The sequence below is a fragment of the Apteryx mantelli genome, chromosome 1 (genome assembly GCF_036417845.1).
Source record: "Apteryx mantelli isolate bAptMan1 chromosome 1, bAptMan1.hap1, whole genome shotgun sequence".
Classification (NCBI taxonomy): domain Eukaryota; kingdom Metazoa; phylum Chordata; class Aves; order Apterygiformes; family Apterygidae; genus Apteryx; species Apteryx mantelli.
The window spans coordinates 31,550,063-31,576,316 of record NC_089978.1 but is presented as its reverse complement, the minus strand read 5'-3'; the positions used below and the strand labels follow the sequence as shown (position 1 = coordinate 31,576,316).

The 26,254-nt window shown below is 42.1% G+C and overlaps 1 protein-coding gene across 1 annotated transcript; it reads left to right on the top strand.

Annotated features, from left to right (window-relative positions):
* SERPINE3 (serpin family E member 3) lies at positions 1 to 26,254 on the top strand. Its single transcript, XM_067289671.1, has 10 exons — positions 1 to 130; positions 430 to 440; positions 949 to 1,228; positions 5,399 to 5,635; positions 6,920 to 7,117; positions 16,311 to 16,509; positions 17,560 to 17,660; positions 20,978 to 21,064; positions 23,663 to 23,746; positions 26,214 to 26,254. The coding sequence occupies exons 1-10, from the start codon at positions 1 to 3 to the stop codon at positions 26,252 to 26,254; spliced, it is 1,368 nt and encodes a 455-aa protein (XP_067145772.1).

Here is a 26,254-nt window from a genome sequence, read left to right as displayed (position 1 = left end):
ATGCAGGCTCATGACTTAGTCTTTCCTCCATTACCTATTAAAAAAGGAGACAAGACGTGCATAGAGAGCTTCAATTCAGACACCCAGAAGGACCCAGAAAGGCAAGACAATTTAACAGAGCTAACTGTGAGTAAATACGAGGCATTAGAGGTGCTCTCTAGAGCAAAGGGCATAGAGAAGATTTGTAGGAAATCCTGAAGGGAAAGAAGGTGCCGTATTTTTTAAAATATATTTGCATACTGCAAAATTCTGTAAAGAAAGCTGTTCTGTCATTTCAGCATTTTGCCTCTACATACAAATCTATGACTCTCTTAATATAACATTGACAAATGCTTAATTTCCCATAAAAATACAAAGCAGTGATCTTGTGCAGCAGGCATTGGTGCGAATACCACCTTTTTTTCACAGGGATATATTTTGTTTTAGGAGAATCAGGGGGTGTATTTTTCAGCCAACTTTTGTAAACTTAGAGCTAAACCCCAGTCTGGAGCTCCCGGTTGAGCACCTGCACCTCCCAAGGGTTGGCCCTCCTCTTGGGGGGCTGGGGATGGCACCTTTTCTGGTGGGGCAGAAGGGAGCTGCAGGTGCTCGGCACCTCAGAGGACACACGGCTTTCACTAAGGTTTCCCATCATACATGCAGGTAACTAGCTTTTAAACGGATGGGCACTGTGCTTCAATGTACTCTGATGGTCAACCATCCTATATTGGTACAGCATCCTGGAAAAGCCTGGTCCTTGCTAGCCAACAAAGTCATCAATAAGTCCCTACACTTTTTTTTTTATGACAGTAGCTACTGGTGAGGTCTGGACAGGTATTGTACTGGTAATCATTACAATTGCAAATGATAGTTTAATGCTGATGTAAAGAGAAAATTCCTCTGTCACCCTGGCATGCTGCTTTTCTAAATACCTCTATTATTAATTGTAGGTATGATTATCTGGAGGAGACAGCTCTTTGGCTTGCCTTCATGTTCCCCATTTTCTTTGCTGCATTCATCCTGGCCACTTGCTGCTTAACCAAGGGCGACTGCATCTCCCACGATGAGATGAAAGAGCTGAAGACTGAATTTGCCATCAACCTCTACCAGCACATGGCCGAAGGAGAGAACAGAACCAGCCTGGTGGTGTCACCAGCCAGCGTGGTGGTTTCCCTGGAGCTGCTGCAGTTTGGAGCGCAAGGAAATACCTTTAAGGAACTACGGGATGCCCTAGGATACAGCATTCACGGTAATGTACCATTTGAAAAAAATACTTCTCGATAGTGATTGCCTTACATTTTGCAGTCAATTCACAGCTTTACTAAGGAGGCAGCAATTGCACACACTATACTGAACTTCTGTCCTGTTAACAGGCACTGCAAGAGGTAATTCAGGACTATTTTCTCCATATTTGCTAGCTAGGTATCAGCTGGACAGTGGAAACTCTTTCAGTAGTTTGTATGCACATATTCCTCTTTCAGTGCTTACTCTTACTGCACCAAAATGCAACTCCATCTAGAGCATTTCCTTCCAAGCCAGCAGAATTGCTCCTGGTTTCCTGGGGGTTTCTGGTGTGCAGTGTGCCCCAGTCTCGTCCCAGCCTTCCTCAGCCACCCCGCGATGCTGCCAAGCTTCCCACCACTGGAGCAGTTGTTTCCTCTCCTGTGCCCCTGACAAATAGTATGAAATCTGGAGGAACCGAATAATCTTGAAGACTCTACCCCTTTTTCTAATTTTATTAGAATTGGCCAGCAAGGCAAAAAGTTATTAGGAGGAGACTGGCAGACGGAGAGATACATGGACAGACAGATGGTGCAAATGCATCTTTTCCTGAAAGCAGACTAAAATAAAAAGCTCACTGAAAATCTGGAAGGAATATGGAAAAGGCAGATGTCTTGGAATCCAGCATTAAGTCAGCTGAATTGAAGGATGCTGTCTTCATTTTAGCTCTGGATTATCCTGCCATCCCACACTACATATCAAAAACAATTTTATATTATGGGCCCAAAGTTTTTGAAAACCAAATGACTGCCTCATCTTCAAAATTTGCAGCTTGCATACAAGACACATATAGAGGTGACACCACTATTTCTCAACATAAAATTTACTTTCATCATATAAAGACTAAAGAGAAAATCCACAGTAATTTCACTGTCCTGTGCAGTAACCCTCCTTAGTCCTTATTGCCATTCTGTATATCGTTCATAGTCAAAACCAACACAGTATTAGCACTGGCTAATATACACAGATACTGCTGCGTGTACTGACACAAGGACAGTGCATCTATATTATGAGCAGCCGATATAATGAAGTCTTGCTTATAAGACTCCTGTTTCTGTAAATTCAGCAAGGTCATTTTAAACAACATTCATTCATACAAGGATTATACATTACTAACTGCCACACTTCTTGTCTTGTAGGGGCTCAGTTATTAAGAAAGAACCTTAACAAGAATATTGCACAGTGAAATTTAGGCAGGAACCTCCACACAAAATATAACACAAAGTGTGGAGGTTCTTAACAGCCTGCTAACTCTTTTGCTGGGTGTCCTACTTCTTTTCCTATGGCACATAATATCAAAGAGACATTTTCTCACCATTTTAGTTGTGTATGTCACAAGCCACCAGTTTTTGACTTTCAGATATATTAATGTGTGAATGGGAAAATAAAGTAGGATGGAATCTTCTGCTACTGGTTATAACAGCACGTTTCCAGTGATGCCTCCATCCAGGAGGAAACCACTTCTTCAAATGGCACATTTAAAATCAAATAAACAAATCAAATTAGATCACATTTCTTATCAGATGAGTAAAATCATATCGTATATACATATGTATATCTGATAAAATTCTATTCTTCTATTAGATGTTTGCATTAATGTTTTTGTTGATCTGTCTTCAACAATAATGAAGGACATGGTAAAAAAACTTAGCAGACTGAAAACAATGGAAACATTGATGGTTCAGTCACCATTCAGAGAGAATCAGCTCTTTCACATACTTGTAATCTTATTTTAATGTTTGGAAGATTTGTTCACCTCCACTCTAGTACTGAGGAAAACAATCTATGAAGAGATGTCTCTCTAGACAGCACAGACAAAATGAAATACTTTGAAATGTTTTCTCCTTGCTGTTTTATTTTATCCATGGTAGAATATTTTTAAGCAAATCTGAACTGTTCTCTGAGTAAGAATTCAGGACTTTGGTTAGCTAAGCACTTTGATATTGTTGAAGTTAAAAGCTCAGGATACTGCACCTCTCAGTAACATCTGCTTCCAATTTACCGTCTTTGATTTCTTACATCCTCAAAAGAGCTTGCCAAATGCTAGCACACTAATGCAAAACACACAAGAAAAGCACTTTACACCTCAAACCGTGTGAGTTTTCTTGACATCTGTTCAAGGAGTCCAGTGTTTTATCCCTTAACAAGTAATAGGTCTAAATTTTAATACCAAACTTCAGACAGGTCTTAAAGGTTAGGTTATTAACCAGGTTCCAGGTTATTAAAGGGACTCTGTTGGGTTAGAAAACATGCACTGGATTCTCAGGTGGTACCAAACGGTATACATTAAACTCCTCCTCTACCCCATCAAGCTAAGGTCTCTCTGGAGTCACAAACAAGATTTCCAGCTGGGGCCATAGCTGCAAGCCCCAAATTGCCTGCTTTGGGGGAGCTGGATACCCATGAGCTGCCCAGGATGCCCCAAAGTTTCAGGCTGAGGCAGAGAAAAACCTGAGCTGAGCGTGGCACCCTGGAGAAATGAGAGGTGCAATATTGGCCTCCTCAGACATGGTGGCCAACAGTTGCTTTCAGCAGTAAGTTGCTGAGATTTCACACAGGAATTAGGACACCTGGATGCTGGCACCTTGTCCGCCTGGGAAATCAGAGAGGCCCTGGTGGTCCCGCAGAGCCAAGAGGCACTGGTTTCTTCACTGAAGAACAACAGTCCTCCAAACTTTTCCCAGTCCTCAGGGAAAGCTTATTTATGAAAGGAGGAACCTGTTAATAACTTCTTAGAGGCAACTGACAGTCTAGACAGGACTTTTATCTGGTGAGTGCAAGCAGGCCACCTCTGAAGCACAACAAGGGACATGGGAAAGGGGCTGAACCACGAACACGAGGAGATTTGACACAGAGCCCACCAGCATCGCTTGGACTGGGTGCAAGTCCCAGGCCTCGGGAGGTCACCTCAGTATTAGCCATCCCATCACAAATCACTAGTGTGAGCAAAATAGCTACAGGCAGAAATGGCTGCTAAATCACCCTTCAGGGAATCCTATTAGAAACTTTTTGATTTCAAATACACAAGATTTGCCAAGATGACAAGACTCCTGCCCCTGCTTGGCCCACACCTCAACCTTGTGTCAGTCACATAAGCCACTACCATTGAACTACCTTGAACTCCACAGGAACAGGAGACTGGGGCACTATTCAACTATTTTCATTAGCAGTTCAGACAATGCACTAGGGAATAAGTTATTGAATTTCTGAATGTCACTGAGACAGGAGTTGCTACAAGCATTTTGGAACATAGAAATAGAATTTATAATGATCCCGGCAAATTGGAAGAATGTGTGAAATAAATAGGATGTGATTCAATAATGACAAGTGAAAAGTTCTACATTTGGTAGGACTAATCGCCTACTCAGGTTGGGGGAAAATGGGCTAAAGAGCAGTTTTTCAGAAAAGAACCTGAGGGGGGGGTCTTTGGAATTAAAAAAAATTGACATTGAATGGAAAATACAATTGGGCCTCAGAAATAGCAGACACTGTTGTGGTTTGTATAAAAAGAAGAGTCATTTGCAACTTGCATGAAGCAACCTATCAGCTCTAGTTAGCATTGCCAGGCCTCATCTGGAATACTGCGCCAGCTTGGGGCACCATCCTTCAAGAAAGAAAAAACAAAAGTGGGAGTGCAGAGTAGCAGAGACAGCCCTGGGGTGGTCAGACAAACGCCTGCCTTGGAATGGGTGGAATCAATTATGGCAAGAAAGGGAGACAGCAGGACTGCGCCCCTGGACGCTCGGCCCACCACGGCCAGAGGTGCCAAATCTCAATCATGGGAATTCAGAGAGGGCCCAAAAGAAAATAATATTCCTTATGAAACAAGACCTTCATTCACATAGAGGAGTGAGACAGACTGGTATGTGAAATCAGCCACTCGGCAAATTGCACTACAGTGATTTCTACAGCAACATGAAGACTGCTTTGACATGTCCAGTGCATCAATGTGCGCGACAGTAGTGCTTGACAGTAGCACTTCATAAAGTGAAGGGTGCTTTAGTTATTATATTGCTTTAATTTTCAGAGGCCCCTGGTGTCAGCACTGGAGTTGAGAGCTGCCAAGCCCTGACACAATCTCTGCTATTCTTAGCCGCAACATGATAATCACAGTATTTCCTTCTGTCTTGCCTGGCAGATCAGAGCGTGCAGGGTTTCTTGCACATGATGTACGAAGGGGCGACCGGCAGCTCCAGCCAAGGCACCGTGGTCCAGCAGGCTTGTTCCCTCTTTGTGCAAGCAGGAGTTCAGCTCTGGCCCCGCTTCATTGCACGTACCGCATGCTGGGCGAACAGCAGCCTGCAGCAAGCCAACTTCAGAGACCCTAACACCACTGCAGCCCAAATACAGGAATGGATTACCAGCAACACTGGAGGTAACATAAGAATGATTGTACGGGATGAAAATGTGAAATAAGAGGAACTAAAGATCCTGCATTTAACCAGTATAGTTTTTTGCCATCCTCCACGTTGCATAAACTAAGACTAGGAGACTCAAAATCTAATCCCTGTGCCAATGCTCATTTGTAATGTGAGGAAAGAACATGGACTAAGTCTGAACCTGCCAGTATAAGTTTGCAGTATCAAGCCATTACCCACTTGCCTTATTTCTCTAATTTTTTAAATGGCAATCCTTTGCAGTGTTCTGAGTTTTAATGAGGAGCAGCCAAGATCCCCAGAGACTGAGTCTGCTGCACTGGATGTTTCCATGATGCTGTGGGGAATACGCAGGGCAGTAAGCTCAGTACCAGACTCTGAAATCAAAATGGAAAATAAAAAGAATTTACTTTCCACTCAAACAAGAAAAGTAATGAAACTAAATTGAATGTTAATGAAAAAATAATTGAAAAAGAAAGTCCTTAGAACCAGTAGACCAAATTAGTCCTTGATTTGCCCCACTGACTGAAGTTACACGAGTGTTAATTGGCCATCAACGTGTTTAAAAGTAATGTGATGTTAAACATACACACATTAAAGCTGCTGTTGAAAAAAAATTTCTATCCTCAAATGAACTGTAATAAGTGATCCAGCTTTATGATGGAAAAGTATTGCTCTAGAAGCAAGTATGGAAATGGGAGTTCATAATCTGGTAGTCACATGAATATTGATGAATTAAGAGTGGATCACACTTTCAAAAATCTCTGAGAAACCCAAGGAAGGATCAGTTAAACTGCCAATTAAATAAGGAATAATTAGGATCTGAGCTTTGCCTGATTTAGTTACTCCATAAAGTGGTCTTTAATCATGAATATATTTCATGAGGGACTTCTGCAGTTAAAGATCAAACACTGCAAAATGCATATCGGCAATTTTAAGCTAAGTCAATACTAATAAACTGGTTTGGGACCAGGGCATGGTGTGAAGCAACAATCTGCTGCCATCTGTGCTGCTCAGTTATTAGCACAGTCCCGGCACGACTTTGGCCTGTGGCATCTCCTAACCTGACCTCAGTTCTGGGGAGAAGATGGGCCAACAGGCACTAGGGCCACGTTCAGGTGGGGTGAGGGGGGCTTAGCTGTGTGCAAATTGTACTGTGCCTCTTGCCCTTAGGGCCAGAGAGAGGTCCTGACCTGCTGCTTTATTTACTATTACATACCTGGGCTTTATGTTTGTGTACACAGTACTAAGCGCATCTCCTCCATCTCTTTTTTTCTGTGCAGATGGAGACATCCACAGCATGTCCTTGGAGACGGCTCCATCACCACTCAATCAGGTCGCTGTGGTGAGCACCATGTACTTCAAAAGCACGTGGCAAAAGAAATTTTCCTTCATGGACACCCAGATCTTGCCTTTTACTACAGCAGAGGGTTCAACCCTGAAAGTGCCTACAATGCATAACACAGCTGAAGTTAACTACGGTAACTATCCTTGCTCCAGATCTGGTATATTATACAACATGCAAGAGCTTTATGTATTGACTTCCCACAACCACTGTACTAAGATGTGGTCTTTTCCTGGCTTGGAATGAAGAAATCCCCAAAATGAAGAGACCATCTGGGCGACTGAATTGATTCCCTATAACAAGAGGCAATCATGAAACAGATGTTAGGTTCAAAACGGTTCCTAAAACATCTACCGTCCATGTCCCTTCCCTCCCAGCCCAGCACCTCCCAGCACCCCCTAACAAAACTGTCAGCTGTAGCAAACATCCAAAAGACACCAGTGTTGTGTGTCACGAGAAGGGAGCAGGCAAGCCTGAGGGTGCCATCGTACACAAAGTCCCTTGCAATAGCAGGGACGTTGTTAAATAAAACTCCCAAAGGACCCTAAGGAGCACATCTGGCCCCATAACAAAGGGGCCGTTAGAAACTAAAACAATATCAAGCCCCTACCAATTTGACTTGTGGGGTGGATAAGACATTTCCTGTGGCCCCAGACCTGATCACTGTTTGCCCTCTGAGCATGTGAGCACCAGAGGGAGGTTAACACCACTGCGAGCACCAGCACTGCATACCCGTCCCTCCTGTCTCTGGTCACAACCCATCTCCAAGGCACGGTAGCAAACCTTCAAGGCCAAAGTCTGCAACAAAGACAAGAGGAGTTTTGCTGGCCCTTATATCCAACCAGTGGAAGTCCTCAGTATGGGATTAAAGTAGTATAAATGTGGGGCAAATAAGTTATCATGTATGCTCCTTTCAGAAACCTGGAGCACATGAGTTGTTCACCCAAAGATGAGTTTATTTACTGAAGGCTTAATTTCCTACCATCAGAAATTCTTCCACTTACTTCTACAATCCCCTTTAAATTCTACCAATTTCCTTCACTTTCTACCTTATTTCAGAACTTTACTTGGGTAGAAATCTGTCTAATTTCAAGTCTAATTTTTTTCAAGATCAATTTATAGCTGTTGATATTGTGCCAACTTTATCCTTTAACTTAAATAGTTTCTTTTCAGCTTCAATATTTACTCCCAAATGTAGTTATGAGTCACCAAGCTACCTCTCAATTTTCTATTGGCTAAGCTGAAGATGTCAGACTCTCTTACTTTCTTTTCACAAAAGAGATATTCCAGTCCTCTACTAGTCCTTTTCTGCACTTTATCCAATTTAAATTAATCTTTCTTGAAGATAAGTGACCAAAAGCAAACATAATACTTTTAATGAGGTCAAACACATGTGCTACAATGCTTTTAGTACTTCCATGACCTTGCTAAAAATATCTTGCTTAGAGCATCACCAAACCACATCAGTATGGGTACCCAGGGTGGACCCCACCACGGTCTTTTTTGCTCTACAACTTCACTCTTTTTTTCCTCTCCATTTTTTTCACACTGATGAGTGCTAGGTAGACCAAGGGGAGGGAAATCTCCACAGATGTATGCCTTCTTTTGTGTTTTTGAAACATCACTGTCATCAAGTCAACTTCATTGTTCTTTGATGAAAGTCTTCTTGAATATTGGAAATACTCTGGAAAACTGTTGGTAACCTCTTTTCAACCTGGGAACCCCACTTTTAACATAGCTCATAGTTGTTTCCTCTTTAAGCGGTTGCTCACTACCTTTCATTCCCTCCAGTAGTCACCATCAATCCTACCTGTAAATAGTGTCCTGGCAAAACTGTGTCTAATGCTTTACTTAAGACTAGCTGGATGGATTTACCCCTATCTAACAGTTATCCAGTCAAAAAAGATCATAGATTTGTTTGCTTTGGCCTATCTAATGTTCCAATTTATCTCACTTTCTATCTCCCTCTGTGACTTAATTATTCTTTCCTCCAGTGCACGTTCTAAAACTTTTCAAACAAAGACTTAAAATTTCCCAGATCACTTTCTTTCTCTTTATAAATATGGTCCTGTTTCCCAGTCATGGGACACACCCTCTGAATCTACACAGTTGTTAAAAATCTTTGCTAGCACACTCACAAATTCACATCTGAGTTCTTTTAGTGTTCTGGGATGGTGGTTATCCAGGTCCCAGATTATTATTTGCGAGTAAAAAAGTAGCAAAGTAGTTTAAGGGGGTTTTTTTGTCTCTGACATTCTAATTTCTCTTACCCTTTGTTCATTTCCATTAGGTATCTCACCATTATCCTATGATGTATCATCAAATTAATACCTTCCCATCAGTTCCAGTACAATAATTGGGATGAATCTAAAAAATTCTGAAATTCTCAGTGCTCAGCAGCATCATTCTTTCTTGCTTTTTTCTCTTGTTTATACGGCTAAAACATTTTCATTTCTGTGCAATAGTCCAATCAAGCAGACAGTTGGCCACTCTTTATTTCTACACTTCTTAATCTCTGAACCCTAATTAATCTAAGGAACCGCTTTGTCCTCTCTTTGCAAGTTTGTCCTTGTGGTCACACCTTTGTTTGTGGTGCTGATTCCTCCTGGAAGGCTGTCATGTGTCCTGCAGCTTCTGCCCTCTGCTTAGGTGCAAGCTCCCGAGCACATTAGCACCTCCAACTTAGAGTCTAATTTCCATTCCTCTTGTGCATTCGAATCTTTTGGAAGTTAATTGACTTTACTGAGGAGTACATCTTGCCTTTCCCAGATCCTAAACCTAATCATCTTCGTTTTCAGGTAATATACACTACTGCAGCAGCTCACAGTCATTCAGCCCCAGGTGACTTTGTGTTACCAGCTCCTTGCAAGGTCTTCACTCCTCGTGAAATCTGGAATAGCATTGCCCTTCATTGCTTCTCTAGCTATTTGGTTAAACAAACAAGCAAACAGGGTTTTTTTTGAATGAGCACACACTAATTAGCTCAGAAACAAGCCTTGCCTCTGAACCTAGCCTTTTATTAGAGAGAGATAAAAAAAATAAGGCGCCTAAAATGACTGAAGGCAGGGGGTCCCCAGTGCTTACGAACAGCACAAGTGGAGATCATGGATAAAAAACAGAAATTAGTTAGCTGAGCTGCAATAACTGACCAGATATCTCCTCCCAGGCCTTTGTAAACATGGTGTAAAATTATTAGCTGTAATTGTCTGGCCATTTCCATAACTACAAGAACTCCATCCTTCCCTTCCTGAAGTAAATAGCAAAGAAAAGGAAAGTTAGCCAAAATACTGGGAGTTTCTTTTCATTCAGTCTGAAATGTGTGAGCTCTCTGCAGCTGGAGAGACTTTTGAGAACTGTAGAAAGGAGAGGTTTTTCCTTTAATTTGTTGATTGTCAGATTTGACAGGGCCAATTCAGTCTTTGTCATTAGAAATGCTAGAAACATTTCTGACAAATCAGTTTAAAATTAATACAAGAGGCAGGTTTATTACAACAAAACAGAGGCATGAGATAACTTTCCTTCATTATTAAATGAAAGCAGCTGTTTACCATCAGGATACAAAATACAGAGAAAGAAAGATTAGCTGTGGCCTATTATCAATCTCAGTATTTACAGCTTTGTTTATCCTTTTAGCCTGGCCATGTAGAAAAGAACAGCCCAGGGTCAATCAATGTTGATTTAAGAAAGTGCCAAAATTACTATTTACATGTGCCTTTTAAACACTGCATCTGTTTTACATAATCATTTTTTCCAAGCAGTTTGTTCTATATTTAGATACTAGTTTAGTATATATAATCCTTATGGGAGGCTCAAAATCAGTTTGAGTAAGAAACACTAAATGTCCTAACTCAATAATCTCAGGTCTTTGTTTCTCTTTCCAATTAACAAATAAGGTCTTTATAACCTCAGTGGACAACATGCAGACTTCAAATGTTTAGCGTATCCATAAATTAAACCACTCATGTCCAGTGCAGTACAAACCTAAATCTTCTCTGCTTGCGCTTTACGAACCAGAAGGCATTTTCTCAGCAAAATGATTTCATGTGTTGGAAGGCGTTTTCAATAGCGTGCTTCCCTCTAAGTAAGTGTTGCATGGTGGGAGGTCAAATCTAAGGCTCTAAAATTTTAATCTAGCAGAATAACAAACGTTTAATTAATCCTAGCTAATCTGGATTTACAGAACTAACAAATGTTGTCCATTGAACATTCAAGATATTTTGTAATTATGTATTTATGGGCAAATATTTAGATGTTATGGATGTTAGCTAGCTATATTCTGCTGTTCACAACACCTGACTTACTTAAAAAGCATGAGTATCTACCTTAAAGACAGAGCTACAATAGCTGGGTGGAGAGGGATTAGATACAGTATTTTGGATGGCCTACGACAATGGCAATGATGAGTCACTTGCTTACAACTTCGAGCGCAGCTAACAGAGGCAGCGAACAGACGCAGCAGTTTGCGCAGCAGTGTTTGGGCTCTGACTAGAACTTGAGGACCTTGTTGGAAGTTGTGGGCTTTCTGAGGACCCCCGAGGAACTAGAAGGTGATTGCTGTGAACAGGAAAGGGGAAGCTAGGCAAGGACAACTGCAGGAGGCCTTGACTTCTCCTGGGAAAAGCTCGTGGGAAAAGCTCCAGCTAGGAGTGGCTGCTGCTAATGAGCTCTCTTGGTTGCCCCTGACCAGAGGGAGTTGGGGCCTTTGATCCAGGTGGCCCTTGATTAGGGCAGGTTAAGCACCCTCTTAGCCAGTGCTAGGGAGAGGCCTATATAAGAGCCAGGCCCAGAGCGCAGCAAACAGAGGCAGCAGTGTTTGGGCTCTGACTAGAACTGGGACAACAGACCCTGTGCCTTGTGGCAACACCTGGAAGAAGCGGCGGGTGATTGTTGTGGGGGACTCCCTGCTGCAGGGGACAGAGGCACCTATCTGCCGACCTGACCTCATGTCTAGAGAGGTTTGTGGCCTGCCAGGGGCTCGTGTGAGAGACATCATGGAAAGACTGCCAAGGCTTGTCCACGCCTCAGACTATTACCCACTGCTGCTCTTCCATGTGGATGCTAATGACACCAAGGGCAAACTGGAGACCATCAAGCAGGATTTCAGAGCTCTGGGGATGGTGGTCAAGGATCTGGGAGCCCAGGTCATCTTCTCCTCAATCCTGCCAGTGAGGGGGATGGATGAGAGGAGGAGGAGGAGATGGACTTTCCAAGTTAACGACTGGCTGCGCCGCTGGTGTTGGCAACAGGGTTTTGGTTTCTACGACCATGGGACCCTGTTTGAAGATCGACAACCGATGGGGAGAGATGGGATCCACCTCACGAGGTGGGGCACGTGTGTCTTTGCCAACAGGTTGGCCAACCTGGTAAGGAGGGCTTCAAACTAGGAAGGATGGGGGAAGGGGAGAGTTATAGTGCCAGGGTAGTTGGCAAAAGACAGCTCAAGTTGGGACGCCTCCAGCAGGTGAATGCAGCCAGGGAAGTGCGCATGGGATGTGGCTATGGAGGACCCTCTTTTACCCCTCCTGGGAAACCTGCATGCTCGATCACCTCCCTGAAATGCCTGTACACCAATGCACGCAGCATGGGGAACAAACAGGAAGAACTAGAGATGTGTGTGCGGTCGCAGGGCCATGATCTCATTGCCATTACAGAGACATGGTGGGATAGCTCGCATGACTGGAGTGCTGTCATGGATGGCTACGTGCTTTTTAGGAAAGACCGGCCAGGAAAGCGAGGTGGTGGAGTTGCTCTTTATGTGAGAGAGCAACTGGAATGTATTGAGCTGTGCCTAGGGGTGGATGAAGAGCGAGTCAAGAGCTTATGGGTAAGGATTAAAGGGCAGGCTAGCATGGGTGACACTGTTGTGGGTGTTTACTACAGGCCACCTGATCAGGAAGAGGAAGTCGATGAGGCCTTCTACAGACAGCTGGAAGTAGCCTCACGATCCCAGGCCCTGGTTCTCATGGGGGACTTCAACCACCCTGATATCTGCTGGAAAGACAACACAGCTAGGCTCAAACAGTCCCGGAGGTTCCTGCAGAGCATTGGTGGCAACTTCTTGACACAGGTGGTGGAGAAGTCAACAAGGAGAGGTGTTCTGCCGGACCTTGTACTAACAAACAAAGAAGGACTGGTTGAAGACGTGAAGGTCGGGGGCAGCCTTGGCTGCAGTGACCATGAGATGGTGGAGTTCAGGATCCTGCGAGGAGGAGGCAGGGCACTAAGTAGGATCGCAATCCTGGACTTCAGGAGAGCAAACTTTGGCCTCTTCAGGGACCTACTTGGAGGAATCCCATGGGTTCGGGCCCTAGAAGGAAGGGGCGTTCAAGAGAGCTGGTTAATGTTCAAACATCACTTCCTCCAGGCTCAAGAGCGGAGCATCCCTATGAGTAGGAAGTCAAGCAAAGGAGGCAGGAGACCTGCATGGATGAGCAAGGAGCTCCTGGCAAAACTCAGCCAGAAGAAGGAAGTATACAGAAAGTGGAAAGGGGGACAGGCCACTTGGGAGGAATATAGGAACATTGTCAGAGTATGCAGGGATGTGACAAGGAAGGCTAAGGCCCATTTGGAATTAAATCTGGCAAGAGATGTCAAGGACAACAAGAAGGGCTTCTTCAAATGCATCAGTAGCAAAAGGAAGACTAGGGAAAATGTGGGCCCATTGCTGAATGGGGGGGGGGGGTGCCCTGGTGACGAAGGATGCAGAGAAGGCAGAGTTACTGAATGCTGCCTTTGCTTCAGTCTTTACTGCTCAGGCCAGCCCTCAGGAACCCCAGACCCTGGAGGCAAGAGAGAAAGTCTGGAGAAAGGAAGGCTTTCCCTTGGTCGAGGAGGATCAGGTTAGAGATCATTTAAGCAAACTTGACACCCACAAATCCATGGGCCCTGATGGGATGCACCCACGAGTGCTGAGGGAGCTGGCGGACATTATTGCTAAGCCACTCTCCATCATCTTTGAAAGGTCATGGAGAACAGGAGAGGTGCCTGAAGACTGGAAGAAAGCCAGCGTCACCCCGGTCTTCAAAAAGGGCAAGAAGGAGGAGCCAGGGAACTACAGGCCAGTCAGCCTCACCTGCATCCCTGGAAAGGTGATGGAGCAGCTCATCCTGGAGGCCATCTCCAAGCATGTGGAGGACAAGAAGGTGATCAGGAGTAGTCAGCATGGCTTCACCAAGGGGAAATCATGCTTAATCAATCTGATAGCCTTCTATGATGGAATGACTGGCTGGGTAGATGAGGGGAGAGCAGTGGATGGTGCCTACCTTGACTTCAGCAAGGCTTTCAACACTGTCTCCCATAGACAAGCTCAGGAAGTGTGGGCTAGATGAGTAGACAGTGAGGTGGATTGAGAACTGGCTGAATGGCAGAGCTCAGAGGGTTGTGATCAGCGGCGCAGAGTCTAGTTGGAGGCCTGTAGCTAGCGGTGTCCCCCAGGGGTCAGTACTGGCTCCAGTCTTGTGCAGCTTGTTCATCAATGACCTGGATGAAGGGACAGGGTGCACCCTCAGCAAGTTTGCTGACAATACAAAACTGGGAGGAGTGGCTGATACGCCAGAGGGCTGTGCTGCCATTCAGAGAGACCTGGACAGGCTGGAGAGGTGGGTGGAGAGGAACCTCATGAAGTTCAACAAAGGCAAGTGCAGAGTCCTGCACCTGGGGAGGAATAACCCCATGCAGCAGTACAGGTTGGGGGTTGACCTGCTGGAAAGCAGCTCTGCTGAGAAGGACCTGGGAGTGCTGGTGGACACCAAGTTAAGCATGAGGCAGCAATGTGCCCTTGTGGCCAAGAAGGCCAATGGTATCCTGGGGTGCATCAGGAAGAGTGTTGCCAGCAGGTGGAGGGAGGTGATTCTCCCCCTCTCCTCAGCCCTGGTGAGGCCACATCTGGAGTACTGCGTCCAGTTCTGGGCTCCCCAGTACAAGAGGGATGTGGCACTACTGGAACAAGTCCAGCAAAGGGCTACAAAGATGATTAGGGGACTGGAGCATCTCTCTTATGAGGAAAGACTGAGAGAGCTGGGCCTGTTTAGCCTGGAGAAGAGAAGGCTGAGAGGGGATCTTATCAATGTGTACAAGTATCTGAAGGGAGGGTGTCGAGAGGATGGGACCAGACTCTTTTCAGTGGTGCCCAGGGACAGGACGCGAGGCAACGGGCACAAACTGAAACACAGACACTTCCATCTGAACATGAGGAAAAACTTTTTCACTGTGAGGGTGACAGAGCACTGGAACAGGTTGCCCAGAGAGGTGGTGGAGTCTCCTTCTCTGGAGATATTCAAAAGCCTCCTGGACGCGATCCTGTGCAAGGTGCTCTAGGTGACCCTGCTTGAGCAGGGGGTTTGGACTAGATGATCTCCAGAGGTCCCTTCCAACCTCTGTGATTCTGTGATTCTGTTCTAGCTCTTTGCCTGCTAACTATTGCTGAGCATTCTTGAAATGCCATTTATTGAATTAACGCAAGATAAAATAGGAAAGGAGAATTGTGATAATTGAATCTGTTTTCCTGTGTAACAGAGTTCATTTGAAATGCCTTGCTTAATTCTTCTTTGAAATAAGGAATCTCTTTTAAAAAAACACCATTTTTAAGTGGTTGTTGCAACCACTACTCCATAACTATTTACAAGTTTGGAAGCCCACCAGCTTTTATTTTTGACTCTAGTTTTTATGACCTTCATCTGATTTTGATAGGTTTTAGGCCTGGATTTTCAAAACCAAGAAATTTGCTGCTTAAATGAGTCTAATTTATAGTTTAATGTAGCTGTGTGTTTCTTGAAATAAGGTTAAAATTGATTTTTAATGGGTAGCAAAGATGGAAACATGGGGCAAAGTAGTTTTCAGCTAATTAAATAGTACCCTTTTTCTCATTTTCTTTTTGTAATTTCTTTCGGTAGTGAATTGTTAGTGAAAGGTGCTAGATGGAAATCACTGGGAAAATTGTCAATTTATGCAGAGAACAAGCATGGCAGGACCAGTCCCAGGGAAGCTGCTGGCACTGCCTCAGCAATGTTTCTAAACTCTGAGCAAGGAGGGCAACCTGTATGTGAGAAAGCAGCAAAGTACCCATGTGCCATTGAGACGGCATTTCAGATATTGCTATTACGGTCATGGACACCTTTCTGCTGAGATATATAAATATATATTTTGAAAGGATCGGGTGTGTTTAGATGAGCCACTGCGGTTCAGTTTATCGTGGCCAGAGGTGGCCCTGGGGCCAGCATGCAGGAGAGCCCCTTGCATCCCGCTGCTGGCGCTCTGAATCACCTGCCTCCCCCAAAACGGGTTTTATTCACTTGCCTGATGAAATAAGGATGATATTTGCCTACCTCCAGGCCACTTCCAGACTGTGTCTCTGGAGCCGTTCAGTGTGGTGGAGTTACCATACGTCGGGGACAAAATCAGCATGTTCGTGGTGCTTCCCAGCCACAAAAGCACATCGTTGTCCCAGATTGAGTCACACCTTTCTGCTAAAGCCATAACCCTCTGGGCCAACAGCTTGAAGAGAATGAAGATGGACATTTTTCTACCTCGGTAAGTGATTTTATTACTTCAAGAGGGCTTTGCTACTTCTGCTGAATTATGATAGAATTATGTATGATAGCAATGACATGAGCAAAACCAAATGAGACACTTTTGGTTTTGTTCTTCTGATCACATCATCAAAAAAGCTGCTCTAACCCTCACTTAAGCCACAAAGAGGTGAGCTGGGAATGTTAATACTTTCTGGTATGTTATGTGCTGTCTGAAAAAAAGGAATCCGAGTTGATTCTGCAGCTCTTATTTAAAATCTGTTTGGTGTATAACAATCCTTTAATGATCTGAAAAGAGAGAAATGTTGTTGGCCCTTTCCTACACCCCATTCTTCTTTGCTTAAAAAAAAAACACCTTATTTTTACAGCTTGCTTGTACACTAAAAAATACATGAAAAAAAGAATTCAGAAGCCCCCACCAATCACACCCATCTCTCAGTGCACAAGTTTCAGCTGCCCATTTTGCATGTTAGTCGTTCACTGTTGCTAGGAAATGCACATATCCTGACAGTGCTTTTTTGTCAACTATTCAAAAGAAATTGGGTAGCGGGGGGAATCAGGTGCATCTCTTACATGAACAGGAGGGCCTCTGTGGCAGTACCTATTGTGTGGATCAGCATGGAAGGGCTTTAGTACACAGCTCTTACAATACATTCCCCATGCTAATGAAGCACGGAAAAGCAATTTGTACATTAATATTCCTTTTTCTCCAAGCTAATCTTTTGCAAATGTTTCAAAGGGCCCTTTGCTACAGCCAAACAGATTGTTAAAAAGAGCACTTTCAGGTAAATGCAAAGTTCATGTGTCAAGAAGACCAAGAGGCGACCTGATTGCGGTAGATGGAGGTGGAGGTTTCTGTCTGTTAATGTCCTCAGATCAAGATGAGATGCTTTTCTGGAAAGTACGTTTTAATCAGATGGAAAGCATTCAGCTCCTAAAGCAATAGATGAATGAAATGTGACATCTTGAAATAAATTGTGTCCTTTCCACCTTTTAGCTCTATAAAACTATGAATCCTGCATTTAAATAAAATCTATCATGTTCATTTCAGATTCAGTATCCAAAGCCATTTTGACCTAAAGACAGCTTTTTCTGCCTTGGGAATTACAGACATATTTGATCCCATCAACGCTGATTTTAGAGGTATTTCAGGTAAGAGACTCTACTGAATAAGTGATCATTGAATAGTTGTAGACTCTCAGATCATATTTGAGTGATTCAGCAGACCTGGGCCTCCTGAATTGATCATACTTCTGTCTCTATGAAACTCCAACACACAATTCATATTCAACTATTTGCCTTTATTATTGATATTTGTATGTCAAGCTATTGTTCTGTGGGAAAGCAGAATCTGACAGGGACAGGGCTGCTTTTAGTTTTCTTGGGTTTTTTTTGTTTTTTTTTTTTTAAGATTAAAGCTGGCAAAATAGCATAGACCTGGAAAGCAGTTATTTATTCAGAGCTTGATGATGCCTTAGTACGATTTGTATTCCTAATATTATTTTTAAGTGGTCATTTAACAGTTAGGGATGCCAGTCCAACAAGTCTGTATTCCAGCTCCTGACATCACAGACAATATTGGCCAGTGCTCATGATACTTTATCTTGCTAATCCAACAACTAATGGGTTAAATTTCACTTTCCCTTTGTTAAAATACCAATAAATACTAAAAGACACCAAATTATCTATTTTCTTTGTTTTTTTATTTTCAACTACTCCAGCAAAGTAAATTATTTCAACCTAGACATCCCTGCTCATAGCAGAGACTCAAAGTGGTAGTTGCCTGGTGAGATACAGAGAGATCCTGTGATACCTGTGTGTGTGAGTGAACTAATGGAGGCAAAACAACAAGAGATTTCTCCAGTTCAGAGGACCCTGCTTTTACCAAAAAGTTGCTTTCCTGGGACAAACCTCAGAAGGGCACTTTTTTTTTGATACCCCTTCTAAAATTGAACATAGGGTTGTTTTATTGCAGTATACGTCTCAGACTGTAAGGAGATGCTTGTTAAGATGAATACTTTGAGGAGATGAACTTCATTGTACTTTAGCAACCTTAAAGCAGCTTCAGCAGCTTCTTTCCTATGTATGCAACTTGGTGGCATTTTGCTTTATGTCATGCAGGGTGAGGCTTGTAGAAGTATTTGATCCTGGCCAACCCATGGCAGGGTTATGGAGTAAGGATATCCTGAGCTCCTTTTCAATTCTGTCCTTATGTGACACAGTTCTGTTCTGTAGTGGTAGGGTTTTAGCCACCATGGTCTAAGAATTACATGAAGCAGAGTTTATAAGAAAGGGTTGTGTTTTTGTTTCACCAATAGATACAGCTGGAAAAAAACAGGTAAGTTTTCAGTTTCGCCTTCAGGATGAAGCAGAAACTGTAATTTTCAGAATATTTACTCTCAGCTCACGTTCAGTACAGAAATTTGTTGCTTTATTCCAGACCTGGAAAAACTTCTTTATGCCTGAAAGCTTCTACTTTTTTCCAAAACATGTCAGTTTATCTAATTAAAAAATTGCTGCTTCTCCCCACGGTTTGGTCTTTCTTGCTTCCATCCCTGATTTTTGGCTAAACAATATTCAGACAGAAACAGATAGTGTTCTTTTATTTCCTTTTTACCTACATAATTCGGACTTGGTCCATATATTCAGACAAAAAAGAAAAGCCTCACGACCTTCCCCACTTTCTACCCTCTGAAGTTAGCTGGGGAGAAACAGACTTGTGACACTTGGTACCTGAAATTTCTTTTTCTCACAGCTCCATTTTATGTCACAGTCCCAGCCCTTCTTCCTGGGCAGCAGCGTTTTTGCCATTTCCCTTACAGTGGTTACTTGATCCAATATTCATTCATTGTCCCCCCGGGTTAATTAGTTTCTACTCCTGCTGAACACAGCACCTCTGGGAGACCTCTCAAACTGCTGATCACTGTTAGGGTTCAGCATTTGATCCAGCATTGTCCATGTGGTGGGTAAATAGATGAAAAAAAGCAGGTAAACAGAGGTAGAGATGGAGAAGTAACTTAGTTCACTACATTACACAATTCCCCCAAAGAAACTGTCTGTAATCAGAGAGGCAGGCAAATTTATGCCTTCCTGCTCTCTCAGGGTACCTGTCTGCATCCTTTAGCAATACAGAGATCTGAGATGTGCCAGGCTCCCTCAGCTAAAGCAACTATTGCAAGTGTTGCCTTCCTCACATGTTAACATCTGAAGATGTTCCTACATGCTGCTCTTCTGCAGCCTGAACCCAGTTCCCACCACTAGGCATCTGTGGACATGGGCCAGGCGGCAGCTGGCTCTCTCAGCAGAAATGCGAGGACACAAAGCTGAGCAAATGTTGCAGCTCCTCCAGGCTTACACCAATGCAAATATAGCCAGCATCCATCATCCCCCCCTCCCCAAATCAGAAAGCCAGGCAGAAGGATGAATAGAGAACAGTAGAAATGCCTGTAAGCAGAAGAAAAAAATCCCAACTTTGCATTCATAGTAATGATACTTTCCCAAGAACTTCTGTGCTCATCCATATTTTACAGGGAAGTCAAAGGCACTTGGGCTATCAAGCAAGCTGCATTCTGTGACACAGGATATGTTTGGGTAGATAGATTCAAGATACACATGAGCTTTTTAGCTTATTCTCCAAGTTGCCAGCATATGAGGTCACATGGGTCCAAAAGCCAGGTAGTCACGTTATCTCAGCTATGCCAAGATGAAAAAAACCCTTAACATCAAGGTAGCTCAGGGCTTAAGGGTGTCTGCACTCATCCCTACCAGACACACCTGTGAAAAAGCAGGAACAGAGCCAGAATTATAACTCAGGATCTGCTGACATGGAAGACAGATGCAAAAAAGCAGCTGAAAGACAGATTTATACTGTGTCATCTGTCTTTCTGAACATTGAATGCTGAAGGAACCCAGGAAAGGACTTTGTGGTAGAAGAAAAGCTAATATGTGTGACATATACTGTATGCAGCATCAGTTCACATGTCTTAAGGTGGACAGCATGTACTTCTTGTTACTGAAACAAATTCCTTGAAAGCTAAACATTGTCTAAAACTGTATTCCTTTTACAAAGCATTAAGGATTTTATAAACAGTTGTACCTTGAGAATAGTATTTTAGAAATTGTAAGAAGGGCTGCAAAATTTTAATAACTGGTAACCGTAGTTTTGTTTCATTTTTTTTTAATGGAAAATAGCAGGAGCCAGGAATATGCCTCTATTGGTCAAACAGCATTAGATGATGATGCCTGTAGTTGATATTGCTCCAGCTGAAGGCAAAGGGGTTGGAATCCTTTGGTCTGGTTAATCTTCAGGGCAATTTTGTTTCAGTCATTAAATCAATTGCTCAGATGAAATATCTGACAGTTATATGAACCTCAGCTTCTGCACAAAAAATGGGTAAAGTATTTTGATAAAATAGGTGTTAGCAATAGAATTCAGATAATTGTCAGTATTCACTTTTTTTTTTTGTCAGAGCAAGGCAGTCTTTATGTTTCAGAAGCTATTCACAAAGCAAAGATTGAAGTAACAGAAGATGGTACGAAGGCATCAGGAACTACAGGTAAATCAAATATACAGACTTTACTTTTCACTTCTGAAGCATATCACTACTGAACCAGTACTAAAATCTTTTATTTAACAAAGCATGCTAGCATGTAGATCACTCCAGTTATTTTGAAATTTAAATATATACCTGCCTTCTTTACCATATCACATCTACCTTTTAACATCTGTATTTAGTATGCTTCCACTTCACCTTGTTAATTGCTCATAAGAACTCTTAAAACTCTTCCCCTTTTTTATGTTTGATCTTAAACCAACATGAAAAGGCTTGAGTGAAAACCAGTTTTACCAGCCCAGGAGAAATCCAGTTAAACAAAATAAACGACCACTTTTTCTGTTGGTCAAATCTGTTTGCTCAGATCACAGAAACAAGCAATTAAAAAAGGCTACTAACATTTTATCCACAGCTCCTTAACCACTAAGGAGTTGGGGGTTTTTTGAGGATGAATCTTTGGTAGTATTGACATTCAGGATGTAAAAGTTCTGTCTTCATGGAGGTGCTACAGGTTTATGTTTTTTAAATACTTTGAACAGTGATGTTTCTGTACAGTAATTTCTGGTAACAGATGCATTTCCACATGAGAAACTAGAGGGGGAGGAAAAATTCTGAGTAAAATCCCAGGTATTGACTGTAGTTTCAACAAATAACCTTCTTTCTCTAGTTGAATGACATGTCAACAAAAATCCTCCATTACAACTTACCTAAAGTGAAAGCTTTAGAACAGAGGACCTAAAATTGTTGAGCTGGTTAGCCAGTTTTTTATCACATGAGCTTTACCAAAGGCCCTTGCACTTGTGTTTCCCTTTTGGGAGTCTGGGACGCTACGGAGACGCTGCAGCCCCGTGCGGGAACAGCTGCCAGGAAGGGCGACTGCAGGCCTAGACCCCCGTGCTGATTAAATAGGTGCCTTGCTGCTTGCTTCGCCTCAGAGGCTGAGCGTGCTCTCAAGCTGCTTAAAGATCAGGATGGCAGAAATGTGATCATCAAGCACCTTTTGCCTTTCTGCTTGCCCAGGCTGTGCCTCAGGCACAAGGCAGACGTGCTCCACGCACATGTTGCAAATGCTGCTCCTTGACGGCAAATCACGGCAAGGTCCGGGTCTCTCTCATTTCCCTCGCTTGCCCTCTTTTCCTTCATAAAGAAATCCAAGGGCATGTGTGTGGGGAGAGAGCCCCACTGCATTGCACTGTGCTGCTGCGGACGCTGGGCTGCTCTGTGAAGTGCATCTGCCCCATGGTTGGGTCAAAGGATGCATGTCCAGGGCTTGCATTAAAAGGCAGGGACTGCACACACAGCTCGCTGTAGACAATCCACAATGCCAAAAAGGACTTGAGCACACTTGATCTGGTGTAATGTTCCAGTAGTGACATCTTTGGATAAGACACATGCTACATACAAATATATATATAAATACACACACATATATGCACACACCCCCACACATAGAGTGAATACTTGACATAATTAAGTTAACTTTGCTGTAAAGCTATAAACTTTTTATGTTAATTCTCATTTTTATTGAGCATTAGTATTTTTAGTAATATTTCTGATAATTCCCATACAAAAGAAAAGCTTTTAGGTGGCTTTGATTACATACTCTGGCTAAGGCTAACAGCAATCAGTAGACAACATCAGATCTCTATCCCACTGAAGCCAATGCCAGAACTTCCATTAATTCCAGTCAGACCAAGCTAAGAAGCTGGTTTAACAAGGTATAACTATATTTATTTTTTACTGTAAAAGCTATGCATCTAGTCACACACTAGCTTGGTGCGGAGAAAATGCTAAAGCAGGCACTTCTTTCTGGAGCACTGAAACGGTGCCACTCGGACTAGTTTTATTGAGCCTTACCAGAATTTTCAATGGAATTCCATTGCTCTAACTGCTCATTAAAATAATCCAAATCTTTTTGGCTTTTTGGAGAATATATTATTAATACTTCATAGCTACAAGGAATTTAAGTGGAATAATTGTCCCATTTGTGAAGTTTTATTTAAACAAGGCTTTCATTTCAATAATTGCTTTTTGGGCCATCATAACTCTGAAGGAACATAGTTTTGATACAGTAATTAATCCATAACCAGAGAGGGGAAGGATAACCATAAAGCAGTTCGAGATTGAGGATACTTAGGTTTTGTTGAGAGCTCTGACAGAGAAATTCCAGGATGATTTAGGTTTTCTTGGCTGTTTGTTTCCCATTTACAAAAGGGGACTACATTTGTGCCTTATTTATTTTTTCACCAGAACAGCACAGCTAGGAATTGGCTGATCAGTCAGGTAATAGTATGGTAATACTTCGGTAGTTTTCATTCGTAAAAACAATGATGACACTGTATTACCTTTGAAATCCAAAGACAGATAGAATCACTTCAGCAGCTAAGTATGGGTGTATTGTCTACATGTAGTCTCCTAACACTTGACCTGCTGAAGACACCTAGTGTGACTTCACTGTTGGATAAAATCCCTTTTTTTTATTCTTAACATACAGTAGTAACTCAAAACTCAAGGTACAAAACATGGGAGCCTGAGAGCATGGTACAGAAAATGGAATGAAAATGGATACATTTTACTAATGTTTTCTTCATTGCATTGCAGCAATGGTATTACTGAAAAGATCGCGAACACCTATTTTCAAAGCAGACAGACCTTTTACTTTTTTCCTGAGACAAGCTAATACAGGTAAGCATACTTCTGAATTCGGTAGCAGAATCATTCACAAGTAGCACCGAAATCAGTAAAAAGTTCTTCCTAAATAACGTGCCATTTTTTAGTCCAGGAAATGTCAGCATCATCTGGGGGCTTTGTTTTTAGAGCATAATTCATGTAATAAAGTTTAATTTTTTAAAAAAGAAGGCATGATAAACTCTTAATTCAGGGAAGTTAAATTAGCAGTTTTCTATGTATATGTAGTATGTGCTTAAAAAGATTTCCATCATAATTGTAGGCACCATAAATATCTTACTGATAAAACTTAAATGCCCTAAGATTTGAGACAGGCCTCCACAGGCAATTTGATACACAAACTGGTATCACCTGGATTAACATCTGAAGAAGTTAAAATCTCAATCTTCCCCTATACATGAAACTTACTCTTTTACAGAGATGGCATATAGCAACCAGGCTTCTGATTGTAGGCACCAGGATTCCTGGGTCTAAAATTCACTGTATTGATGCCTACCTTAGCAGTATTTAGGGAGATATCTCAGAAATTCTGGAGATTAACAACCTTAGCTGCAGCTCAGAATATATAGAAACAAGTTTCTCTTCCCCCTGTATCTTAAATACCAACACCTTTGAGGGAATAGTTTTATGTTCCAGGACTCTTCACTGCTTAGTATCTTCATGAGACATGCAGGCCATCAAAAGCAATGGGTATGCACTGTATGTAACTAAGAAACTCCTTACCTGAGACCACAGCTTTGGAAAGAGCCTAACTTGTATCTTCACTTTTGCAAGAATTGCCTGGAAATGTGTGTTTCTTTTGCAAGCGATACTCTCTTTCTTGCTAGCAAACTCTCCTGGCCCCAAAACCAAAAGCACACAGAACAGACCTGAAAATTTGAAGGATCACCGTGCTCCTGGCCTCAGTATTATGCTAATATCTCATTTCAGCTCTGTAATCACATAAACTACCCCAGAATCTCTGGCAAAGGAAAGCAGTATATAGCTTGTTCACACTAATAACCAAAAATTACATTATGCATCGTTCAGCAGGTATTCCCTCCTTTGAAATGCCAGGCCCCCTCCAACAACTACTGTTCTTACAAATGCACTACATTTGCACCTTATGTATTTTTCTAAAAATCCCTCAAATCACCAGGTTTCTCTCAAAGCTGGCATCATTTCTGTTTAGATTTTAAGGAGACAAATAAGCACTTACAGGGTTCAGTAAAACACTCTTTAGGGCCTGGCAAGAAGACCGAAGGAACCATTTTCCTTATCTACTTTCAAGTTACACAATTTTGTTCTCTTAGTTGGTGAATAGCTGCCTATGTAACATTCTGCTTTAGAAGGAATATCCTGTTTTGACCAAAATACAGAGATGTCTTTTTAAAGAAAAAAGCACTATCGTGGTGGAGGTTTTGTTTTAAACAAACTTGGGTAATCATTACCATTCAGTGAACAGAAAACATCTTTACTTAGTGAGTGCAGAATTTTTAAAAAGGCATTAAAAAGGAAACGTGATCTATGGAAGCTGAGCCACAGACCCTTCAGGATTAAGAAGGAAAAGTGATTTTGGTGAATAAATTTGCTCAGCTTACAGTATATGATGGATAAATAGGAAGGAAATCAGTATTTATATGAGACAAAATACATACTTTGCAATCAACTCAGAAGAAATAAGTACAACTATATTTTTATAATTTAAGCTTTTTAATGCAAAATATGAAAACATTCAAGGTTGTTATGTTTATTCAGACCTAGTGAATGAAGTTCTTCATGTATGAAAAGCAGGAAGGGTAAACATGTTCTGATTTTAATGAATTTTATTAACCTAATTAGAGGTACTTAAAAGTTGTTAACCCCCAAAAGTTCACAATGAATTTCAGTATAGAACGAAATCCAAGTCTTCACTGCATTAGTTTTCTAGTAATAGCAGAAATGTACTAGGCACTTTCCAAGACTTAGAACAACATAGCTGTCTGAAATAACTGGAAAAAGCTTTTTGCTTTTTTTTCCCTCTGCCTGCAGATCTTTGGTTTTGAACACATCCCCTCTGAAGGACAGGCAAGCTAATAACAGTAACAAAACCAACTTAAATAACCACAAACTCAATAAATCTGAGGCAGTGGTGTCATTCAATGGGTTGTAAAAATCTCTGCTGTAACTCCAATATCAAAACAAAGAAATGAATATAGGCCCTATTTTGTTCTGTTCAAAAGGGGTTCTTCTGCCACCTGTTTGGGAAAGTTTCTGGTGTGGGCGACCAACTTTTTGGCAAAGGACTTTTTCTTTTAATATAGAAATGTTCAAATTGTCCCAGGCAAGCATACAATTGCACTGTTCATAACAGAATTTTTCCATCCATGCAGTGAGTGATCACAAATTTGCTAGCTCCATGCTTAAGTATCTAAACTGCATTACACACGTGGAAAACTTGGTCCTAAACACTTAAATAATTTTAATAATTTGTTTTCATTTACAGGTTCAGTACTCTTTATAGGAAGAATTACAAATCCTTCATAA

What these genes read in the sequence shown, in the direction of transcription:
- SERPINE3 (XM_067289671.1), top strand. Translation starts at nt 1, where the DNA reads ATGCAGGCTCATGACTTAGTCTTTCCTCCATTACCTATTAAAAAAGGA. An exon ending in CACAGCTGAAGTTAACTACG is followed by an intron (nt 7,118 to 16,310) that starts GTAACTATCCTT and finishes GCCTACCTCCAG; the next exon opens with GCCACTTCCAGACTGTGTCT. An exon ending in TGATTTTAGAGGTATTTCAG is followed by an intron (nt 17,661 to 20,977) that starts GTAAGAGACTCT and finishes TTTTTTTGTCAG; the next exon opens with AGCAAGGCAGTCTTTATGTT.